Below are 22076 nucleotides of genomic sequence, written 5' to 3'. Positions count from 1 at the left end.
CACATGTCTCACCATAAATCCTTCCTCTCTCCTCCCTCTCTATCACCGCCGTCTCTTCTCCACATCCACGCCGTCTCTCCTCTCTCTATCACCGCCGTCTCTTCTCTCTCTATCACCGCCGTCTCTCCTCTCTCTGTCACCACTTAATCTCCTCCTCTCTACCACACACCATCCTCCTTCTCTCTGCCGTCCTCTCACACACTCTCTCTCTACCACACGTCTCTCTCTCTCTCATCACCGCCGTCTCTTCTCTCTCACCACCGTCTCTTCTCTCTCTATCACACGCCGTCTCTCCTCTCTCTCATCCACCACTTACCGCTCTCTCTCTATCACACTCTTCTCTCCCCATCACACGCCGTCTCTCTCTCCCTCCTCCCCATCACCGCTCTCTTCTTCTCTTTCATCCTACCATAAATCTCTTCTCTCTCTATCACACGCCGTCTCTCTCCTCTATCTGCGCCGTCTCTCTCTCTCTATCCCCGCCGTCTCTCTCTATCTGCCGTCTCTTCTCTCTCATCTTGTCATCACTCTCCTCTCTCTATCACACGCCGTCTCTCTCTCTCTCTCTATCACCGCTGTCACCGCCGTCTCTCCTCTATCACCGCCATCCTCTTCTCTCTATCACACGCCGCTCTCTATCCACCATCTCTCTATCACCGCCGTCTCTTCTCTCTCTCTCCTCCTCTCCATCACCATAGTCTCTTCCTCTCTATCCCCACCGTCTCTCCTCACACGCCGTCTCTTCTCTCTATCACACGCCATCCTGTCCTCTATCCCCTTCTCTCTCTCCATCTCCTCTATCACATCACACATAGCCGTCTGCCGTCCTCTCTCTATCACACGCCGTCTCTCCTCTCTCTATCCCTACTTGTCTCTTCTCTCTCTATCACCCGCCGTCTCTCTCTATCACCACCGTCTCTCCTCTCTCTATCACCGCCGTCTCTTCTCTCTCCCGCCGTCTCTCTATCACCGCCGTCTCTCCTCTATACCTCTCCTCTCTCTATCTGCGTCTCTCCTCTCTTCCTCTCTCTCCTCTATCGCCATCTCTCCTCTATCACCGCCGTCTCTCCTCTCTATCACACGCCGTCTCTCTCTATCACCGCCGTCTCTTCTCTCTCTCTTCTCTCTCTATCACGCCGTCTCTCCTCTCTATCACCGCCGTCTCTTCTCTCTATCACACGCCGTCTCTCTTCTCTCACCGCCGTCTCTCCCATCTCTCCTATCACTTCGTCTCTTCTCTCTCTATCACCGCCGTCTCTTTCTCTCCCCATCACACGCCGTCTCCTCTATCACCGCTCGTCTCTCCTCTCTATCACCGCTGTCTCTATCACACCATAGTCTCCTCTATCACACCACTCTATCACCGCCGTCTCTCCTCTCTATCATCGCCGTCTCTCTCTATCACCGCCGTCTCTCCTCTCTCTATCTCCGTCTCTCATCACCCCCTCCCGTCTCTCCTCTCTATCACACGCCGTCTCTCCTCTCTCTCTCTCTCTCTATCACACGCCGTCTCTTCTCTCTCCTCTCTATCACACGCCGTCTCTCCTCTTCACACGCCGTCTCTCCTCCCCATCACACGGCCGTCTCTTCTCTCCCCATCACACGCTGCCGTCTCTTCTCTCTCTATCACACGCCGTCTTACTCATCACCGCCGTCTCTCCTCTATCACACGCCGTCTCTCCTCTATCACCCGCCGTCTCTCCTCTCTCTATCACACGCCGTCTCTCTCTCTATCACACGCCGTCTCTCTCTACCACACGCCGTCTCTCCTCTCTCTATCACCGCCGTCTCTTCTCTCTCTCTTCCACACACACACACACTTTCACGACAGCCCCAAGAGCTTCCCGTCGACGACCGGGAGGACCCACGTGGCAAGAGAGCACGAGGCAACCAGGCTGTGATTGGTTGGAACCCATGACGTCATGTAACTAAAATTAGATCATGGATTTTTAGTGCCTTCCAACGACATAATGACAGCAGACAGTACAAACCAGCCTACCTTAATGATCCTGGGGTAGGTTTGGTTAGGTAGAGTTAGATTTGGTTATGATAATTTTGGTTGAATATGTTTGATCTGATTTGGTTAGGGTAGATTAGGGTGTTACGGTAGGCTAGGCTGGTTAGATTGATTAATTTAGGTTTGGTTAGATTAATTGGCTTAATTTAGTTTTGGTAATGTTAGTTTGGTTAATTTAAGTTGTGTTAAGTTTGGTTAATTTAGCTTTGGTTAGGGAAGGTTCATATGTTAGATTAGCTTTAGTTAGGCTGGTGTAATTAGGTTTGGTTAGTTGGTTGGTACAGTCAGCTTTAGGAAGATGACGTCAAGCACTTCAATATACTGTAATGAGAGCGTGGTGGCTGGCGGGCACTCTGTTGCCGCATGTTCCGAGGACTACTATACTCACAGGGACCCGGATCTCATCATACTTTTCAGCCACCACTGTGCTCCTCTTGTACTGCGCACATCATTGTCATCCTTAATATCTCTTTAATTCATATTACGCTACATAACGTTCAAATCCACCGTGCTTGTAGTCACAGAAAACGGTAGAAAACGAGAAACTTTGGTAAGGGATAACTCACCTACTGTATGTTGTTTTAGACGAGTTGTAGTACAGTCGTAGAACAGATGTACTGTCGCCTCTTCTGCTGCTCCACGAACACTGAGATTCAGACTCATGAATCCGAAGCATTTATGGGCAGAATTTTTTAGTTTAACAAATTTATTGGCAGAGCTTGTAGTACAGTTTGCCTATTCCGAGTAATTCAGTCAGGTCTTGACACTGAGGGTGGTATCACTTCTCACTGCCACGCAGGACAGAGGTTCGTACACAAAGAGTTGCATCATATTCATTGACAGTACATATACATATATGTAAACACACACACACACACATATACATACATATACGTATATACATACACATATACATGTACACGTACATATACATGCACACACGCACACATACTGTACATACATATACGTCGGTCAGATTCATGTGGGTAATGTCACTTTTCACTGCCATACAGGACAGAGGTTCGTACACAAAGAATGCATCATATTCATTGACACTATATATAGGTCAGATTCATGTGGGTAATGCCACTGTTCACTGCCATGCAGGACAGAGGTTCGTACACAAAGAAGGAAATACATCACATTCACCAGCAGCATATATGGATCAGTGGATCACATACATTGGAGTCATATTCTAAGTGAAGACTAATCAGTGTGGGCAGAATAATGCACCAGTGTCTACTGCTTCGGGTTCATGAGTCTGAATCTCAGTGTTCGTGGAACAGCACAAGGGGCGACAGGACTTCTGTTCACGACTGTACCAATGTATGGACATATAATATTATGAGTATGTACTGATAGCATTAAGGAGAACTCAAGGTATCTATAGGATGATTGGGAAGGCCCAATTGATATTGACTAGTGTACTATAAGGGATAAGTGTAACCGTGTCTGAAGGTCATAATATTTACGTCTGTGAACCATTAGTAAACATAGCTACCGCAGATATCGGATGAATATATGAGAACAATGATCTGGAAAAAGGATAATGAATTGTCTCACTTAACCCAAGTCCATAATTACTATATATATAAAATTTACATCATCGTTGTATTATTTTTATTATAGAGGAAACGGCAGGATTTGGATAATAAAACATTGTATGTAACATATTGTTGCATTGATTCTTAAATAAAATGATTTCGTTTTGTATAGCATGTGTTTTATTCAAAAACAGCCTTTAGTATTATAATATTATTAAAATGATCAAACACTATTTTAAATATTATCAATATTATTTTTAAGCTGGTAGTTCCTTCATATTAGTATTTACATATGACGTCACAAGGTCTTTAAAGACACGACGATTTCGACTGATTTAATGATTTTATTGGAAATTCCTGACATGTACAATAACATACATGATGGCTATGGACTAGATAGTACAAATAATGGTTTATTATATAGTATATACTGTAATATAATATAGCTGTGAAGTTAGAGTGGAGTAAAACCCCCTTGAACAAACCTAACCCAAGGAGGTTTTGTCCTGGTGAAGTGTCCGGACCCCGGTAAAGTAGTTGTCTATATGTAGTGTAGGCACTTAAATGAGCAGCTAGTAAGATATGTATTCATTAAAATCCGTTTATTTTACGGTATTATTGCATTTTCGCACACAACATTCCTACCCCTAATATATTATCATATTCGAATAAGACGTCTCATTATACGATAATTTTCTTATATTATATTATCGTCGCAAATGTATAGTAACGGAAGTAGTGTATCCAAAATTTTCTCTATTTTCTTCCATTAATCTTCCGCCATTATCATGCGTTCCCATACACGTCACGCGGCCCATCAAAAGCATTTTTTTTGGGGGGGGCAACCAATTAAAATTATTTGTGGTTTAATTCGCTGTATTATTGGCCCAATCAAATTCATTTTTATTTTGTCTCTCATATTTCGAAATTCATTTCCGACCATGGAAGTCTGCGATGGGTATCACTTCAATTATATGGAGGTGAATGCGAGTTTTTGGGAGAAAAACGAAGAAACTATAGCATTTTTTCGATCACATGGTGTTCTCCCGACCTCAATAAAGTGTCCTAAGTGCAAGAACGAATGCTACTATCGGCAAGACCAACATATGTGGCATTGTGGTAACTCCAATGACGAATGAGAACCAGGCCAATAAGATAAGAAATAAGTGATTCCATCATATGGTGAGAGTCAGTTAGGTTAGGTCAGGTTTATTTTTTCTAGTGTTTTTTTGTGTATTTTGTATTCGCTTAGCCATAATTTTTGTCGGAAAACGCCCCACCAAAAAAAAAAAAAACGATAAAAAACTGGCCAATTTCCGACGGAAATTAAAGTCATAAGCGACCTAAACACACATAAAAACACTAGAAAAACATATATTTTACTTTCCAACAGAGTTGTGTGCACTTATGCAAATTTACCTATTTTATTTTCGGACATAGTGCCCCAAAGTTATAAACTATTGAAACATTTGGATATCCCTATTCTGGGCATTTTAAACCCGATTTTTACCATCTGGAAATGGAAAATAACGACACAATTGAATTTAATTAATTTTATGTCATTTTCAGTCTTCATCTGCGTGAAACCGAGTTAATTATGAGTGTGGTTACACCACACATGCGTAATGTTGACTGACGTCTTCCAGTCATGACCAATGATGTATCCGATCTCATCACGCGATTTTTTTTAACCAATCACATTTGAATTTCAATCATCAGTCTGACAATGGCCGTGGTGGAGGTTGGGTGTGATTCGTGCTCCTACAATTATTTTTAGTTTATTGCCGAGTTTTACGAAAAAGACGATCATGCTATTCAATTCCTACCTAATCACAGCGTTTTCCCTACGTCTATTGAGTGCGCGCACTGTAAATTGCCTTGTAAATTTAGAAAGGACAAGCACCAGTGGTTCTGTAATTGTAGTTTAAGCTAGGCCTACCGGGGTCCATGGCAGGGGTTAGGTAAGGTTACGTTAGGTTACGTTATGTTACGTTAGATACGTTAGGTTAGACGACTCGTTTTCGTGTTCTCACCAACCCAAAAACCCTGATTCCTCAGGCTCTCTCCCATTATTGGGGGGATCAGGTTGGGGCAAAAACGAGCAATTTCCGACAAAAATGAAGATTAGATTTGCTTAAAACACGCCAAAATATGCTGGAAAAAAACAATGGTCAACCACTCGGGACTCGTGTCCAAAGGTAAAAATTTACCTTAAATACATTAAACAAGCTTACAATTGGCAGTTAATATTCATATATTGGCTGTTCGCAGGTTTCAAAATTTCAATACAGTATAGTCTGCATTTACGAGATCAATTGAACCCGTGGAGGTTCGTGTAAAACGAGAAACGCGTAAACGAAATAACATAACATATGGGATTAATTGAAATAGAGACTGGGCCGACTCCCAAACTCCACTTTTTCCGACACAATACGTACCTTGTAGTAAAAATAACATCATAATTTTATGATGGTATTGACACACACATAATATCTAAATAAAGAACTACAATATAAAGGTGTTTAACACTTACTGTACGTTAGTAGAAGAGATGGGTCGGCACACGTGGATGGCGGCTGGTTCCGAGGCAGAGGGCAGATTAGTGGCCCTCCGGTGAATCACTATCACTATTCACAGAGGTTTGTAGGGCCTCCCTGACAAACCCCTCAAAGTTCATATCCTCACTGTCACTATCACTGACTTGGGCTAGCTGTGGTTGTGGTGGGTTGTGGGCGAGACTAGCATTGATGTTGTCGTGACACATCTGGACATACGGCTCCATAATTTTCGACAGAAGGTTATTAGACACTTCATTCCGATGCTTGACTGTGTCTTTGTCAAGGATGAGCTTGATTTTCTCCCCCAACTCGATGACTTCCTTCACATAACCATGGCTTGGTCCAGGTAGTTCAAGGTTTCTCGGGGGTGGTGGGGGTCCAGCGGAATCCATTGTGAGGGGAATAGCGGGCACAAGAGAGAATAGTATACGCGGAGAACTGAGAACAATGAGACTGGCCCGGCTAGGTCAGCGACTTCTTCCCTCTGGTGGCAGGGCACGTCATGTTACATTAGATCAATCACAGCTAGCGGCGGAGGGAGGTAAGGATGCGTGGCCCAATCACAGTCCGATACGTCATATGACGTCAGTGATAACATAAGAGTGACCTAATGCGCACCCTCCAGGCGCCGCTTCCCGCGTAAGTGATGGAATGATCCGCTTAACTTAAAATTTTCATTCTGGCAAGGTGCCGCGTAAATGACCAAACACGTAAACCAAATCCGCGTAAATGCAGACTCTAGTGTATTGCAGACACAAACACTATAAAAAAACATACGACTTCATATCATTTCTTGTGCAAATCAATATTAACCCTTTGACTGTGGAAGGTTACCCTAAGCTGAATAAAATTGTCTGATGGTAGCCAGAATAAAATGGCAAATGCGGGAATTGCAGTGAAAGGGATAACGGAGTATCTCAAATTTCTAGGCGTAAATTTCTATATCCACCATGTTGTCAAATAATATTGCTTCAGTCTCTTCAAGATATAGGGATAATTTGTTTTTCTGGGAGCCATTGTTTACATTATGTCAATTAACTTGATAACTTGTTAACTGTATCCTTTGGATCTTTACCTGACACTAAAAGGGCACCTTCATCAATCTAGTGCCAAGATTCAACTGATCAATACTGTGTAACAGAAATATGACTGACCAATCTCCCGACCAACTAGAGCTGACCAGTGGCGAAGAAGATAAAGTAAATTAGAACCTACAGTGCAATAAATCTGGATGCAGTCAGAGGCAGAACATCTTCCACATTGTTATTATTCATGGCTGACATAAGGAGCTTTTGTTTATTATAAATGTAGTGACTTCGAAAATGGGATATGAGACATATTCTTGAGATAAGAACAAGTTTTCATCGATTCACAGTTCTGCATGTGGAACTTTTGCTCACCTCACCTTTTCTCTTTTAATCCTGGACAGTACCAAATTTTATCAGTTAAGACCTTCAAAACCTCATTTATGAAGACATAAGGCAGCTGTGAATATATAAATGCAGTACATTATATCCATCTGAACTGGTCATGACACTGGAATTACTCACTCACCACAAGAGTTACATCACTGATGCTCTCCACTTCATCTGCATTAAAGCATCTCCCTTACACACCTACTTATCTTTTGGTGCTCTAATATGCCTTGTATGTACAACAAATATACAATAAACAGTATTAAAATATATATGACTACAAAAGTTTATAAAATAGAGGATATCATATGGATAAAAATATACTGTACATGTATAGACAACTTTACAAGAACAAATCACGAATTTTAATCATACAATTGAGTTTTCCAACCATATCATAATTACCGTAGAGTACATGAAGGTATATGATAATCTTAACACTATTTGGGCTTCAAGTTTGCAAATACCTTATTACACCTCAGCTGCATTACCAAGTCATACACAAAGTCTCGGATGTAGTTATCCTTCTCTGATTTTTTGGCATCAAATACAGCAACAAAAGTTATCCTGGGTTCCACTCGGCACAAGAAGTAAGTTGATCCAACCTGTAAATAAGAAAAGAAAATTGCTTTAGTTACAAAATAATGACCCTTTTATAGCTGTAAAATGTTGTCATTCTGAGAATTATACAGCTTTTTCCACATTAAAACAGAGACTGGCACTTGAAGTCTATCCCAAAATAAATACTGTAAATTCTCTATCTGCAGTACAGCTCAAGAAGTGGAGGAGCTGGCACATAGAAAAGAAGAGGAAACAGTTCTAACATAAAACAAAAGCATTCCACATATTTATATATATATATATATATATATATATATATATATATATATATATATATATATATATATATATATATATATATATATATATATATATATATATATATATATATATATATATATATATAGTAATATCACTGTAGGTACTATGATCTAGGTATATGCTGATAACCACAAGGAAAGAAGAAAACACGAAGTTCCCAAGCGCTTTCGTGTAATTCACATCTTCAGGGGTGAGTACAGACTAGAGAGAAATACAAATCAAGGTGTATATATACAGAGGAGGGTGAGACCAGGTCCACAATGGTCAGGTATTAGGTAATGACCCTACTAATCTTTAAATAGCACACAACGGTTGGTGGTCAGGTCAGATGGTCAGGTGACCCGGCCTTCTCACCTGGTCACAAATCTTCTTAATTACAAAATTGTCCAGCTTGTACATGCCGTTACTCAAATTCATGTTGAATGCTTCTGTATGTTTAATAAGACTAGATTCTATGATGTTCCTACTATCAATTGAATTACATGGTAATATTGAGGAGGCATTATCCCAGTCAATGCAATGCTTGTTATCCCTCAAATGAACAAACAGAGCATTGGATTCCTGGCCTGTCCTAACACTGTATTTGTGTTGTTTAATTCTAGTTGCAAGATCTTTACCTGTCTGGCCTAAGTAAAACATATTACATTCCTTGCAAGGAACTTTATAAATGCAGTAAATAAAATACAGCAGAAAGTGAGTTATCCCATCCTTTAGGCAAGAAACAGCTAAACAGCTTGATATACAGTACAGGTATGTATACATATTCTTATAATACTTGTACTGTACTAACCTGTTGATCATAAAAATGCACAACACGGTCCAGTAAATCATGTTCATTGCTGCGATCTGAAACGCGCATAACTATGCTTGGCCATCTGTCCATAGGTTTGGTCTGAAAATAAGTCAAGAGATTCTGTGTTACACGAGGAGTAGAATATCTAATTTTTAGTTGGTAGGATAACATGGTAATTTAATATTGTACTGTATATGCAAACTATGTATGCAAATTCCTTCAATTTTTTTTTAATGGTTTTGAGCAGTAGTGATACCAATAATCTGGTCCCAAGCTTGCCGGACTCATGAGGTTCAACCTGTACTCTTATACTGTACAGGTAGTTCTGCTATAACGCGATAATTGTGTTCTTGTAAAATATCGTGTTATAGAAAATCGCGTAATAGAAATAACAGGGCTTATGGAGAAAATAGGGTTAGGTGCAGATTACTCGAAATCGAAAAAATTTAGTAGTTAGCCTAACACAAAGGATAGCACAGTCTAAATAAATGTTACATTCATATCTAATAATGAAATCATACAGTAAATGTAACACTTTACTTGATGGGGGAGAAGGGTGATTTTGAGGTTGATAAAATCGAGCTTCTCTTCAAGTGTTATATCCTTTCTTTTACGATCATCACCGGGAATTCTATCACCAGAACGCTTCTTGTTGATATTCTTCTTTACTATATTCACAGTTAATATTGTACCACAAAATTGGAGAAATAGTAAGCAAAAATCGCGTTATAGCAAACAAGCGTTCGCGTTATACAAATATCGTTCCTAATTCATAAATCGCGTTAGAGCAAATTCGCGTTATCAAAACACGCGTTATAGCAGAACTCACTGTATTTCATTCCCTTCTTTACAATTCCTCTCTCCACAACCATTGTTTATCAATCTTTCATCCTTAATTCAGCAACCACTTAGTTGACAATATACCCAAATATATATTCAAGAGCTTACAGGAGGATAGGTGAAGATAGCAGGATAACTATCCAGGCCTTTAGGAGGGGGCATTGACTCTTCAGGATGATGATAGCCAGCACCCTGGTAGTCCTCCACACCAGCAGCTTCGAAGACCAAGCACACACTCGCTGCATCACTCCTTCGCTGAAAGCTCTGAATCCTGTGGAGTAATAAATATTAAAATAAATTTAATGAATATACTGTACACTAGCCAGAAAAAGTTCTCGACTGCTCTAAACGTAATACAATACAGTACTATTATGAAACGAACGAGAAATCTGAACATTGCTCTCCGAAGAAGTTTTATAGCAAATTATTATTTTTTTCACCTGTAAATACTATTAAGATGAGCAACATAAATTATTAAGAAATGTTGGGAGCCACTTCGCAACCAGGCAACCAACCATTCTGAGATGACACAGCCATCATGCTCATTCTGAAATCTGTCGTACCCAGCCATACGAGAAATTTTTTGTGGTGAGTGTACCTGTAATAGGATATTCAAAATGCTCTTTTCATATCATGCTAAGATTTGGCCCCCAGCTTATTCACCAGATGATTAAGCACCCTCACTATCCAAGGAGGTTAGTGTTAGGGTATTTAATCATCAGGTAAATAAGCTGAGGTGCCTAATCTTCATGTGATCCCCTTTTCCTAAATCTTACCATGACATGAAGTGATATGTAGTGAATGATCATCTTCCAGTATGTTATCATCAGAGAACAAAGTAGCCATCTAAATCTAAGCTTTTCTTTATACAGTTTCACCCATGTTTTCCAGTTCTTATGTTGAAACTTAAGCTCATGATTTGTTGCATTTATGTTAGTTTTTGAGGGTTGCATACCGTAAGTCATATCACAATAAACTTTTTGTTTCTAATCTATAAAGTCTGTGTTCTAGAAAAACCATCATGCAAGATTTAATAAAATAATTTTTAAGTTGATATTAATTTCTGATGATCATTTGTATACCCTGTACATGGTGATGGTGATGATTTCAGATACAGTAATCTTTTGTGAACACTGATGCAAGATGGTATAGTTCAGCAGCATACGAGTATTTCAGTACCAGTTTGTTTTCTAAAACTTACTTTGACACATAATCACATGCTTGTCCTTGTCTGGAGATAAGAGCCTTCATGTCTGCTGGTGAGCTCTGTGCTGCCAGTGTCTCATGGAAATAGAGAGAAAACTTGGAAACAAATGCCGCTTTTGCTTGCCAAAACCACTGGTATAAGGCTGGCAGGGGAGAAGACTTCAAGAAACTTGAGCCAAATCCATACTTCTTTGTCTGTAAACAAATAAGTAGTGTTGAATGACATTTTGATTTATAATGTGACAGGACAAATAATATGGACAAAGACATGAACTAAATTTCGGTTAATGAATTACCTCCCATAAGGATCTTCAATTCGGTTAACGAACAAAACTTCGATTAACGAAATCCTTACGACAAACACGTTTTGTTGTGAGCATCAGCTGATGGGCTAGTCTGCCAATTCAGTAATCTGTTCTATGTTTACATTCGTTTCCAGTTGAGTAAATATCAAGAAAGTTGTGCTCTTTAATATTTTTGCATTTTCTATATTAAAATTATTAGTTATTTTAAAATTTAGTTAACATACTGATAATAGATGCAGTACAGGGAACTAGTTTTTTGTGCGTCCATCAGCCCCTTGACTCATCCACAAGGCGTCAGTTTGGCTCTGTTTACAGTGGAGTGAACATCGATTTTGTTGGTGTCTTGAATATTTTTGCATTTTTACATTAAAATTACTGGTCATTCTGAAATTTGGTTAACATATTGATAATATATAGCACAGTGCAGTGTTGATTTAAATAAAATAAGCTTGAATTATACCTAGTGAACTTAAAATTTTATTGGTGAAATTACTGCATCAAGCATGGGTCCCCTGAAAGGTGATTTCTCTTCCATCCCCACTTCCTTCTCTTCTCCCTTCTCCTCCACCCCCACTTCTAATTCCCATCATCATCATCAACCAGGAACCTTCTACATACACACCTCAAAGTAAGTGTACTTTACTGCATTTTTTTTACTTTGTATGTACTTTTCTGTGAGCTAGAACCAATTACCCAATACCCCATTGAAACAATGGATTCGGTTAATGAAATTTTTGGTTAACGAGTGACTCGGTGGAACGAATTGTGTTTGTTAACTGAGGGACCACTGCACATTAATATTACATGACTAGTATAATTTGGCAAAAGATACAGTTACAGGCACAAACATACAGTATTTAGGCATACAAATTCTGATACACTCTCATAGAATATTCTTTTTAGTGATCTTCACATTCCCACCTCTTTTGACTGAACAAGTGTGTGCCAACTGTTGAGCTTCGAGTGAGCATCGTGCAGGTGGAGCAGAGAAGGTAAGAATCGCCAGCATTGCATCTCTATCTGACTTCTCAATAAGTGTATGAGAATATCACACTCATATCTGAAAGCATTAGGTAAATAATGTTATAATTAATATTAATAAGTCATAAAGAAATTCATCTTCTGTATATCAGTATGTTACAAATAAAGAGTAAGTGGCAAAGATTGGCTTGGGAAGAACCCCATCACATAGTATACAGGGTGAGTCATGAGCAATTTTACCTTTGCCTCAAACAAATTCAAACAAATTGTAGAAATGCCAAGCAAGGTAGTGGTAGCTTATGGATATATATATATATATATATATATATATATATATATATATATATATATATATATATATATATATATATATATATATATATATATATATATATATATATATATATATATCTCTCTCTCTCTCTCTCTGTGTGTGTGTGTGTGTGATACATGCGTACAAGTGGCAACATCCATATCGTGTAATTTTTGTTAGAAATATGATTAGAAAGACGACTAAGTTACAGTAGTTATAATTGCCACTATGCTCTCAGTGCATGATAACAGATGGCTCAGTTATACTGTACTGTACTGGACTAGTTTGTGAGCTTATATTGTACCTCATCTGTATTGTCTCTTGTTCATGAAAAAGGTTTTCATAAAATGGTAGTTAAAGATGGGGAAAACCGTGGAGGATATAATAATACTTAACATAAGTTAATGTGATAAATTAAACATGATGCAGATGATAAAAGCAATTAATAATAATCTTAAAATATTACTATAAATACAAGAGATATGTGAGATTCTCTTTTTAAAATTAACAACAAACAGAAATGTAATAAATAGAACCACTTACGTGAAACCAGTTTTAATTGGAGTCAAAAGAGGATGATGAAAGTTTCGGCTGTTCTTTGCGCTAACATCTATCAAATGAGACAGTAACTCTTCAAAGTTCATCAAACGACACACTGACATCTCAATCAGTCTTTCATAGCTGTTATAATTGTAAAGGAAAAAATGTAAGACTTAATTTTATGATATTGATCCTGCATATAGTAGACACTAATAATGGAATGAACAGGGAGGAAAGAACCTTATCTCTAGTATAAATGTGGGACTTATCCTAAACTACCAGTTTTTCACTGAGCCTGGACAGAGATACCCATGACTAATGAGTTAGATGTCACATAGCAGGTGCACAATCCACTCAACCTAGGTTTGGCTCAGTTATGAAGTGTAAAATTTGACATGTATAGTCAGCCAAAGATGCACCGACCCCACCCTGGATCTCGTGCTCGCAGTTTTACCTGGCAATACTTGGCAAGGGAAGACTCTGTGTAAAGGTGATTGTGATTGGTGAATCTGATTTTGGCTGTATCACTGTCAGGATAAATATTAAACCAAATGTAACATTTTTATAATAATAAACTATTCATTGTTATTTAAGGTCATGAGAAGTTTCCAAATTTTTGTATATTCACTTAAATAATGAAGAAAATTATATTCATGAATTAGTAACTCGAATACAACCACAGCTGCCACAAGATTCTCACATCAAATTTTCTTCATTATTTCAGCAAATATAGGAACATTTGGGAACCTCTCATGACTTTAAATAACAATGAATAGTTTATTACAGTTTCGCCTTGACTTACGACAACCCGGACATACGACGGCCATGGTTGCATAAAATATTTTTCACATTACGTATTTTCGAGTCCCGACGTTAGTGATCGCGCTGTGTACTGACAAAATTTTTTCTTTTGTAATTCCCTTTAAAAAGGCTGGAAAGCGTAAAAGTGAGTGTTCTCATGGTGCTCAAAAGAAAAAGAGACACCCATTTTAGAATTTCTATGTATTATTTTCGCCTTTTCGACTTATGACCTGGTCGACGGGACGGAACCCAGTCGTAAGTCGAGGAGAGACTGTATTATAAAAATGTTACCTTTGGTTTGTTTAATATTTATCCTGACAGTGATACAGCTGAAAACAGATCCACCAATCACAAACACCTTTACATACAGCCTTCCTTTGCCAAGTATTGCCAGGTAAAACTGCGAGCACGAGACCCAGAGTGGGGTCGGTGCAACTTTGGCTGACTGTTCAACCTAAACATATCCAGATCAAATTGTGAATTCTAAAGTCAGTTATAATAAATGGAAGGAGGTGGTACACAATACTTCAAGTGATATATAACTATGTACTTCTTAACTGTAAGTTATACTGTATAGAAATTTGTAAGAGTAAAAGGATACAACACAATCATTTGTAGCCGAGCCTTGATAAAAAGCACAAGATGTGAACACAAGTGACGAAGGATACCGTCACAGCCTGGACTTCCTGAGGATGTTGGTCCGCCTGTTGAAGCATTGCCATTGTTACTGACAGTTTTTTTCTTTTCGGTGCCCAGTTCACCTAACTCCACATTGAGCAATTCATAACTAGCACGGACAGAACTCTGGAAGGATAAAGCACAAAACTTATTTGAAAGAGTTCAAATGGAGGAGTATGGAACTAATATGCATGACACAATCTTAATAAATATTTGGTTAGGTTTCACTGGCAAACACTTGACTTACAGAAAGCCAAAAAATTTCCTTTACTGAGAGAGAGTAACATCATTTTGAGTGAAAAGAACATCTGCAAATCTAATAAACTTATGCCTATCATAAAATAAAGTATGTATGAATTAAGATAAATACACCTAAGCATGAACAAGTCACTTGACAACATTTAACATACTGTACTGCATTGAGGAGTGTTGTGAGTACTGAGAATCAGATTTGCCTTCATTCCCATAATTCAGTGTCTGAACCATCAAAATTAATAAAACTCCTAATTGAGTAGCAGGTAGTCTCTGATTACCTCAGGGAGTTGCAACCAGTGGTGTAGTCCTAGCTAAAATAGTGAAGGAACGCACCAATGGTGTACCCAGGGGATGAGCACAATGAGCCTATACGGCAGGGGGGTTCGGGAAGGGAATACAGTACAGTACTCTGAAAAGTGAACCCATTACCAATAACTGTAGCATGATATTATTATAATACAGTACAGTATAATAATTTACTGAACCACTGTTGTATGAAGTTTATAATATTAATGAAATCAAGTTTAAGATTATTTGAAAAGCAGTGTTTGATGGAGTTTCACTGCCTTCCTAGTTATTTCTATGTTGATTGGCATTAGGAAGAGTTTCCAGCCATAAAGCTGTGCTTAGCATACAGGTAGTTAATGGCAACTGGGTAATGAAACCTATACCCATCCCCTTGTGATAATCATGGGTGCATCCCATTGTGTTTTTTCTCAACAACCAACATCAAGTAATCATAAGTAAATCATGGTAGCGTGGAAAATGCCCATAAAACGTTAATGATGATATTGATGAAAATGTGCAGCTGATTTATGTAAAATCAAATGATTGAAAAGACCTGCCAATATTTTTTTGCAAATATATACCTCTGTATACATTATGAAGAGGAATAACAGTAAGACAAGGAGGAGAAAAAAGGATAAAAAGAAACATAAGTCGAAGATGATGCAGATGGAGAAAGGAAAATGTTAAACAAGAAAAGAGAATCCAAAACAAAGGTTGCAATATAGTTGTGCCTGCAGCCCTGCACATCATATTACTGGACTAATCATTATGCTGGATGATCTGCAACTGCATTAGTTTCAGCACAATTAAAATTTTACTTCTTCCACTCGGTTATTACCAAAGATTATTTATGTAAAGATGCTCAAATGGCCAACTGATTAAGTCTATTACCTAAGGTGGAGTTGCCTATGAGCAAAGTGAAACACTACAACAACAGTCATTATATTATCATGGTCCAGCTACCCTGCAAACCTCTTACCTCTTTCCTTAGAAACCCTTTTGCCGTAAGGAAGGAAAGATTCATGTACAGTTTCTCTGTAGCAGCTAGCTGGGTTACACAGGTGAGCAGTGACTGCCACACAGTTGATCCACTAAATCGACTTGTATCACGCTCCTTTTCCTGCATGGATTACAAATACTGTACAGTATACGGTACTTGTATATACATTTAGTTCCAATGTCCCTTGCAAATTTATTCATCTAGAAATATGGTTTCTACTCCATGGCTCAATTAAAATCATTACTTTTTTTTTTACAATATAAAAAAAAAAATTATTTCATAAAACTCTCATCTTCTTTAATATCAATTTTACTTAAACCATTAATATACTGTATATTCTACTGTTTATCTTCTCCAAATCCCCAACCAATACAAGAAAAAAAAGTTCATATATCTGTAATTACTTATTATTCTGCCTCCTTTTCAAAATCTCTACAGAGACATTTGTTTGAATTGTACAGAAGCTAAGACAACTATCTGTGCAGGTGGGGGTCGATATGCTCCAAAATTTTACGTGACTAGTGACAGCCCTCATATACCAAGCTTTATCGTCCATGGCCTCATATTGTTTCCCACAAAGTATGCACAGATAGTTGTTTTAGCTACTGTACATAACTAGAGGTCTGTCAGGTTCAGAGCTAAAATTTTTTAGAATATGCAGTCATATCTGGCCAAGCTAAGTCATCTATGGAGCTACAACCATATTATTTTGCCATCTTGAACTTTGATCATATGAACCCCATGTTTATCCACATTTAGCTGCTGTTTTCCTCACCACAAGAAAGAGGCAAGAAAATAAAGTCATCTGCTCCCCTATGACCACACAACAGGGTCTCAGGATCAACTATTCATTGCATTTTGTAATTAAGAGAGCACTGGTACCTACAGCATGCTCTTTAGCTTTATCATAATTAAAGTTGGAGAAGTGAGCCAACAGCCCTTGTAGGATGACTTCTTCATGATCTGAAGAATGTTTTGTAGATGAGGCCATTATACACCTCAATTCTGAAAAAAATGAGTTTCAAGTTATAAATCTGCTTTAATTTAACCAATTTTACTTCACTAGATACAAATAATTATTAATCCCTAGTGTTTTGTGCAAGCTGAGGGTAAAAATGTAATGTGCATTCCTTATGATCATTAACATTACTGTCTACTCTTATTTCTACTCCCTGTATCTTATCCCTTCACTCCTTTTATAAAGTTTGCATAATGATAAGACAAATATAACTGTGGGACTTGACTTACAGACATCAGAAATACTCCATTGTGTTCTAGTGCATGTTTATTAATAGATTTTTTCATAAACTGTTAAGATTTCATATATTTTGAGGTGGTCAGATAAGAGTCCAGTTTAGGGTGTTTAGTAGAACATATTGGAAGTTTATTTAAGAGTCATGTGTCAAGTTCCCATACAAAGAGGAACAGTGAGTGAGTGCTTAATGGTGACTATCAGACTACGGCAAAAAACTATCTCTGAAAGAAGACACAAACCATCTAAAAGTAATCTAACCATCTTAAAATATCTTCAGCTAAGGAAGGTACAGTTAGATTGGTTTAGGTTTAGTTCATTTGTTTTGCCTCTTTTAAAATACTGTAAGTCCAGAGTTTAAGGAAGATAATCCACAGGGTAAAAAAGAATTACTGTACTGTATTAATGACGACACAAAAATCTTTAAAATTGCTGGTTAAATTGTACAAGAACACAAGAGTATTCCCTTGAGACAGCCGGAGTGGAGTTCTATATATAAAGGCTGTTACTACCAATTTAAGTCCAGCTTACTATTCCTTCTTTTTAGAAAACCTTTATGACAGCAAATATGAACCACAAAGACCAAACTTAATCAAATCTAAGATAACTTTCTAATCTTAGGTTATATCACAGGCTACACATGAAAGTACTGATGCATGTGTAATGTGAGTAAATTATTCTTGTGTGAATAGGCCATTTACAGTATTACTGTATGTACAGTCTCATTCAAGATTCTTCGAACACTGCTGGAGACAGCTGGCAACTCAAGGCCGTTTGTTTACAATAGTATGTAGTAAAAATTATGAATAAATGTAAAAGTGATCGGTGATTGGTTACTTAGTTCCCCGTTGCTTACGGTAATTTAATGGTTGGGCTTTGTTGTTTCGTATTATACTGTATTATACTACGTACTCTAGTAAACAAACGGCCTTGAGTTGCCAGCTGTCTCCAGCAGTTTTCGAAGAATCTTGAACGAGACTGTACAATAGCTCTCCAGCAAAATCAAACTGAGAGCCAGATTTAGGTCTGGGTCAATTTCTTACCCCGAGAAAATGACAAAAAGTGCATGAGGAAGGCGTTTTGTCTAACATTACTTTTTACATCCCAAATCAACAGAGGAAGACAGCCAAATCGTGTCAAAAGCACTGTTTAGACAGTAAAAATGGTTCTTTACATAGAATAGAATTTTATTTATTTTAATAATAAAATAAGAAAATATCTAGTATTTTTGGTTAGTTCAGGTCAAGTTTGGCAGGCTAGTTTTCTTCATTTTATGAATAATAAATTATAAAATGTAGCAGTTTGTAAAAATTATCTGTAGTATTATTGGTTAGGTTAGGTTAAATTTGGTAGGTTAGTTTTCTTCATTTTATGAACAATGAATTGCCATAGTAGAGAATGCAGCTGTACTGGTACTTTATCTAAAAAAAAAAAACAGGAAATTAACCAATTCACCTTTAGCTAAAGCTGTGGCACAACAGATCAGTTAAGAGACTTGCTTTACACATAAAAGACACTTGAGTGTCACTCCTAATGACTTCATAATCACTCCTTTTTCATGGGGATTGCCGAGCCCATGACTCGACTTTGGACATACACAAGGGAACCTTCGGGCTAGCGAATCTGAAAAGTAATAGAATAGTATAGAGGTCATCTCTGGTCCAGTTGCATACACTACAGAATATATATATATATATCAAATATTGTCACCATATTGAATAAAAGGTGTAGAAGCAGGAGAGAATGTCCACTGATGAGCTACCAGGCTGATGCCAACACTAAAAGGTCTGACACATGTAGAAAGGGCGTAAAAGTTGTTACTCCCTACACTGACATACAGAAGGTCCAGGTAATATATGACTGTGGTTCAATATTATGAGTAATATATATGACACATCATGTGGAAATATGCTTCAAGTAATAGCCAACTCAACGACAAGAGAAAATGAGAAAAATTCTTAAAAATATATCAAAATTAAACATAAGGAAAAGGTACTTGTATACGTTCTGTAATAGCGAGGTTAACAACTGGAACATCATGCCAACAACAGTAACAACTAACTCTAAATCAGCCACTCCATTCGACAATGGGTTAGATAATAATGTTTGGGGCCAAAATAAATAACACGCTGAGACTGGAGCAGGATCATGGCCACACAAACATACATCATGATCAATGCTCACATCCCCAAGCAGAATGTGTTTGCAGTGACTTGTCCTTGGAATGTAAACACTGTCTGGCAGTGGTAGTCAGACCACAGGACCAGGCCAGGAAGGTGTTCGCGACGTATCCGGATGAGTTCAGAGGTTTGAGACCACTACACCAGGTCTAAGAGTCGTAGTACAACAACAACAATAACACTAAATCCAATAACAATAAAATAAAAACAACAGTAAAACAATAATAATAAAATTTATTCAGTAATATCATCATACAAGTTACAATTGTCTTGGCGTATTTTTACGAGTACATCATTATGCAAGAATACATTTCAACAAGTGCACAAACATTAATTAATGCAGGTATATGGTATACATACAGTAGACCTTGGAGGTATAGTTTCCAATGTACCTAGACAGTACAGGTATACAGCAATAATAAGCAGTAAGGCAATTTGATTAAGGATAGCCGACAAAACCATCATATGCTTATTTCAAGTCGGATTATACAAAAAAAAACATATATATATATATATATATATATATATATATATATATATATATATATATATATATATATATATATATATATATATATATATATATATATATATATATATATATATATATATATATATATACCCTGTCAAATGCTTTGGAGATGTCCCCATAATTCCTAAGAGAGGATGACCAAACATGGGTGCAGTAGGAGAGCAGATCACCAGTAGATCTCACCTGGCGAAAGCCATACTGGTGATCCGACAAAAGAGAATGGCGTTCAAGGTGACAGAGAAAATGAGAGTTCAGGATAGTTTCGAAAATCTTAGAGAAGGGTGAAGTTAGGGCAATGGGGCGATAGTTAGTGGGATTGGAATGGTCACTCTTCTTCTTGATGGGCTGAACCAAGGCATGCTTCCAAGAAGAAAGATAAGTTTGGGTTTTGAAGCAATGGCGAAAGAGGCGAGCAAGCACAGGGGCCAGAACTTCAGCACACTCCCTGAGAACACGAGGGGGTCTTATGTCCGGTCCATGCGCCTTACTCACATCCAACCTGGGTAACACATCAGCAACCCTACAAGTGGAGATTACAGGAAAGTGCATAGGTTCAGTAGTAGGAGCAGGGGTAAGAGGGATAGAGTTGGAATCCTCTAAGGTGGAGTTAGAGAATACTGTAAGGTGCCAAAGAGATTGGCTTTATCAGGGGGAGAGATGGCTATAGAGTTACCAGGTCGGAAGAGAGGAGGATAAGAGCCATTAAGAGGGAGTACAAAAGTTATTACAGATGTTTTTGGTTAAGGACCAGAAGTATTTACTTGAAGAAGAGTTAGTCAGGACAGCGATCTTTCTTTTTGTAAAATTCCGTTTGGCCCTACTAAGAAAAACCTTACAACGATTCCTAGAAGTAATGAAAGAGGGGTGGGTAATAAGAGAAGGAGATAGTTTCATAACTCGATATGCCCTATCTCTCTCCCTACATGCAAGAGAACAGGAGAGATCAAACCATGATTGTAAATTTTAAGTTTTGGTAGATGATGGGATAAATGCACCCATACCACCCTGTTTAACCCCAGCAATGCTGTCAGCACATACCGAGGCATCCCGAGTGGAAAAGCAGCATTTATCTCAAGGAAAGTCGGAGAAGAATTCTCGCAAGGATTGCCAGTTTGCCCTCCGATAGTGCCATAGTTGGCGTTTAGAGGGGGGTGGGGGAAGTGGTCGTGCCCGGTTTGATTTAATAGAATTAGAATGTGATCAGAAGACCTTAAGGGGGCAGAAATTGAGTATGAATAGTGTGGGGGGTTAGAGGTAAAACAAAGATCAAGAATGTTAATAAGTTGATCGTGTCGATCAGGAACGCGTGAAGGGTGTTTAATTATTTGCTCCAGATCATTAATTAAGGAAAAAGAGAGTGCCTTAGTTCCACCTGGGTCATCCTTTGCAAAGCCAAGCCACTCTCTTTGATGTACATTGAAATCCCCTAGGTAGAGGATCTCGGTGTTAGGGTGTGTGGATAGCAACGACTCATGGCAAGAAGTGAGATAGTCAAGGAGTTTTAAATAGTTGAAAGAGTTTGAAGAACAGTATAGGAAACAAAGAAAAGTAGTTATAGTTGGTAGAGATATTTTGAGCCAGATAACTGGTCATATGGCAGCAGGGTCTACCATTAGACAACACATTATGCTTCCAATATCTTCCCAGGCGGTAGTACCTCCCCGTTTGGCAGCTGCCTACTACCTACAGTAAGGAT

General features: G+C 38.2%; 2 protein-coding genes across 2 annotated transcripts in view; both read right to left on the bottom strand.

Moving 5' to 3' along the window:
- Window positions 1-8139, bottom strand: part of LOC121866797 (peptidyl-prolyl cis-trans isomerase D-like) — a 36062-nt gene extending 27923 nt beyond the window's left edge. The window contains exon 1 of the mRNA XM_042366532.1: window positions 8002-8139. The gene's annotated coding sequence lies outside the window, so the exon portion shown is untranslated. The remainder of the gene's footprint in view (window positions 1-8001) is intronic.
- LOC121866795 (KICSTOR subunit 2-like) lies at window positions 7863-20001 on the bottom strand. Its single transcript, XM_042366523.1, has 11 exons — window positions 19853-20001; window positions 19124-19291; window positions 17303-17421; window positions 16396-16536; window positions 14797-14999; window positions 13398-13535; window positions 12482-12620; window positions 11251-11450; window positions 10158-10320; window positions 9207-9308; window positions 7863-8139 (listed from the first exon to the last, which is right to left on the bottom strand). Exons 3-11 carry the CDS (start codon window positions 17405-17407, stop codon window positions 7975-7977), a joined length of 1356 nt encoding a protein of 451 aa, XP_042222457.1. The 5' UTR covers window positions 17408-17421; window positions 19124-19291; window positions 19853-20001; the 3' UTR covers window positions 7863-7974.
- Between the last annotated feature and the right edge of the window lie 2075 nt (window positions 20002-22076).

This window comes from Homarus americanus, unplaced genomic scaffold, assembly GCF_018991925.1.
Source record: "Homarus americanus isolate GMGI-L3 unplaced genomic scaffold, GMGI_Hamer_2.0 scaffold31032, whole genome shotgun sequence".
NCBI classification, from domain to species: Eukaryota; Metazoa; Arthropoda; class Malacostraca; order Decapoda; family Nephropidae; genus Homarus; species Homarus americanus.
The sequence above is the reverse complement of the archived record's forward strand: the minus strand, read 5'-3'. Positions and strand labels throughout refer to the sequence as shown.